We start from the raw sequence: 3431 nt of genomic DNA, 5'->3' as shown, positions 1-3431 counted from the left end.
AAGTGCAGTAAACGGTAAAACTGTTTGCACTACAAACCAGTGTGTTCATAATTAAGATAATAGCCTACATTAAAATAAAATGGTAAGACACCAGTTTGCAATATCAAGCAGCAAAACGAGCTGTTTTGTGCAGCTAAAAATAGCTGGAAGCCAATGACACCGGAAGCCAGAAACATAAAATTTTCCCACTCTTACGGGAAAAATAAGGTGGATAGGATTTACATATTAATTTGCAGTAAATCAAACCTGAAATACACCTAATTACAGCTGATGAAAATTCAACAGTTCGGCAATGATACTGACCTTGTTTTGCTGCTTCGTTTACAGTGACATCATAAACCCTCCTCTGGAATACCGGCGGGTTGTCGTTGATGTCCAGTATGTTGACTTCCATGCCAAGTTGTGTATCTATGGCCAAGTTGGACTTATTTCTTGCTTGGAAGGTCAGCTTTGATAGGATGATGAAATTAGTTCCAACCTATGCCCTTAATATTACTTACTTACTTAATCCTCTTCATCCCAAGTGAGACATAAGGCCTTAATATAACTTATATCTAATAACAAATCTGATTCCACTTACCATCAGAACACTGTACTGCTCATAGTCGACTTTCCGGTGGACTTTAATGATCCCTGTGAGCGAATCAATAGACAGGACACCCTTTGGGTCTTCATCCACACCTTTTCCTTTTAACCTGAACTCCACTAAATAGCTACGGTCCAGTTTAATCTAGAATTTGGGATAAAAATAAATTTTATCAGGATGGCAAGTTTTACGACATCATGGCACGTTGTTTGCGATACTTGATCATTTGTCATTAAACTGATACTTTTTATGCAAAGGAATTTAATGTAGTTTTTAATAAGATATTTAATGTATACAGTGAAATATTATTAATAACAATTAGAATTGTTTTCTATTTTAATATATTTAAAGGGGTCATATGATGCGATTTCAATTTTTCCGGTGAGTACTATCCAGATCACTCCTGATGTGTCTTGCATACCTCATATAAATGCTCTTCTAATTTATCACACCCAATCCTTTCCAGTCAAAATCCTCGTGGACTCCAGAGCGTCGGGGAATTTCATCTCCTCCCGGGAGGAGAGCCTCCGAGATCTGCCTATCCCGAGCTCCGTCGGGAACGACCTCCCTGTCTGTTCCACCTCGGTGGAAAGCCCGGATTCATCACCTGTCGCTCCTCCTCCTCCCGAATATCAGGGGTTCCAGGACGTGTTCAGCAAGCTCGCTACCACTCACCTGCCACCTCACCGGCCATGGGACTATGCTATTGACCTGCTGCTTGGGGCCCACTTACCCAAAGGACACATCTATCCACTGTTGATCCCGGAGAGAGCCGCTATGTGCCCGGATCTTCAGCAAGCTGGATCTAAGGAGCGCCTATAACCTCATCCGCATTCGCAAGGGTGACGAATCGCCTTTGTAACGCCCACCGGGCACTATGAGTACCTGGTCATGCCCTATGGGCTTTCCAACTCACCCTCCATATGTACTCATATACTCACCCAATCTCGAAGCACACCGTAGCCATGTCACCAAGGTACTCCAACGCCTCCGCCAACACCGCCTGTATCTGAAGGCGGAGAAATGTGAGTTTCACCAATCCACCGTTCACTTCCTGGGCTACATCGTCACCCCTGCAGGGGTGCAAATGGACCAGAGGAAGGTGGATGCCGTTCGGAACTGGCCCCAACCGACTACCATCAAGGAGATGCAGATATTCTTGGGGTTCGCAAACTTCTATCGCCGCTTTATCGCCCACTTCAGCCAGTTGGTGGCACCACTTACCTCTCTCCTCCGACAGAAGGCCAAACTCCTCACCTGGACCCCGGAGGCACACCAGGCCTTCAGTCAGCTCAAAGCCGCCTTCTGTACGGCTCCGGCCCTTTCACACCCAGACCCCAATCTCCGCTTCGTGGTCGAGGTGGACGCAGCGACCCTGGGAGTGGGCGCCGTCCTGTCACAATGGCGAGGTGAACCCCCCGTGCTCCATCCATGTGCGTATTTCTCACGGAAATTATCCCCGGCGGAGCAGAACTACGACGTGGGAAATCGGGAGTTGCTGGCCATCAAGCTCGCTCTGGAAGAGTGGCGGCATTGGTTGGAGGGGGCCAAGCACCCATTTGAGGTGATCACAGACCACAAGAACTTACAATACCTCCGAGAGGCCAAACGTCTTAACCCGAGACAGGCCCGCTGGGCTTTACCCACTTCCACTTTGTGGTCACTTACTGTCCAGAGACTAAGAATGTCCGAGCGGACGCTCTTTCCCGCCAACACCAGCCAGATCCTACCCCCGAAGAACCCGAGCCCATCCTGCCACCTTCCGTCTTCATGTCTCCGATTCAGTGGGCACTCACCGACCAGATCCGTGCCGCCACTCTCACCGAACCCGCTCCGCCGGGAGGTCCAGAGGGGAAGAACTATGTCCCATCCACCCTGCGTATAACCCTTCTGGACTCCGTTCACACCTCTCCGGGATCGGGACACCCAGGCAGCCGCCGAATCCTCTCGCTCCTCCAGAACCGCTACTGGTGGCCCCACATGGCCCGAGATGTCGCCCGGTATATCAAGGGATGTTCGGTCTGTGCCATCTCCACCACGCCACGTCGTCTGCCCGAAGGGAAACTGGTTCCGCTACCCATCCCTCGCCGGCCCTGGTCCCACCTGGGTGTGGACTTTGCCACTGACTTACCTCCCTCGAACGGATTCACGACCATCCTAGTAGTCGTCGACCGGTTCTCCAAATCCTGCAAATTAATTCCCCTGCGTGGATTACCTACCGCCCTGGAAACCGCCGAAGCCCTCTTCCAGCACGTATTCAGGAACTTCGGTCTCCCAGAAGACATTGTTTCAGACAGAGGCCCTCAGTTCATCTCCAGGGTCTGGCGAGGGTTTTTCCGCCTCCTGGGAGCATCAGTCAGTTTGTCCTCTGGATACCACCCGCAGACCAACGGCCAGACCGAACGGAAGATCCAGGAGATCGGACGGTATCTCTGGGCCTACTGTCATGACCATCAGGACAGCTGGAGACAGTACCTACCCTGGGCCGAGTACGCCCAGAATTCCCTGTGCCAGGAAACCACTGGACTCACCCCATTTCAATGTGTGCTAGGTTACCAGCCACCCCTGTTTCCTTGGACCAAGGAACACTCGGAAGTCCCAGCGGTAGATCACTGGTTCCGTGAGAGCGAGAGGGTATGGGACTCAGCGCATATCCATCTCCAGCGGGCCGTCCGGAGGCACCAGAACAATGCAGACACTCGTCGGTTCGACAATCCCATCAATGTCACGGAAACACCTGCCTCACCAGCCGAATCAGCCTCCTACACCCGCTCACAATCACCTGATTACTAATCACGGACACCTGCACCCACTTACCACACCAGTCAAATACACACTCACCTCA

At 51.0% G+C, this 3431-nt stretch overlaps 1 protein-coding gene across 2 annotated transcripts in view; it reads right to left on the bottom strand.

Annotated features, from left to right (window-relative positions):
* The window catches only part of LOC107654208 (cadherin-like protein 26), a 16572-nt gene that overhangs the window by 10750 nt on the left and 2391 nt on the right, over positions 1–3431 (bottom strand). For both annotated transcript variants that reach the window (XM_016441563.1, XM_016442356.1), the window contains exons 3-4: positions 581–730; positions 304–448 (exon numbers count right to left, since the gene is read on the bottom strand). In XM_016441563.1, coding sequence (XP_016297049.1) covers positions 304–448; positions 581–730 — 295 coding nt within the window. The remainder of the gene's footprint in view (positions 1–303; positions 449–580; positions 731–3431) is intronic.

Source organism: Sinocyclocheilus anshuiensis, unplaced genomic scaffold (genome assembly GCF_001515605.1).
Source record: "Sinocyclocheilus anshuiensis isolate Anshui unplaced genomic scaffold, SAMN03320099.WGS_v1.1 scaffold37, whole genome shotgun sequence".
Lineage (NCBI taxonomy): Eukaryota > Metazoa > Chordata > Actinopteri > Cypriniformes > Cyprinidae > Sinocyclocheilus > Sinocyclocheilus anshuiensis.
This window is presented reverse-complemented; position numbering and strand designations above follow the sequence as displayed.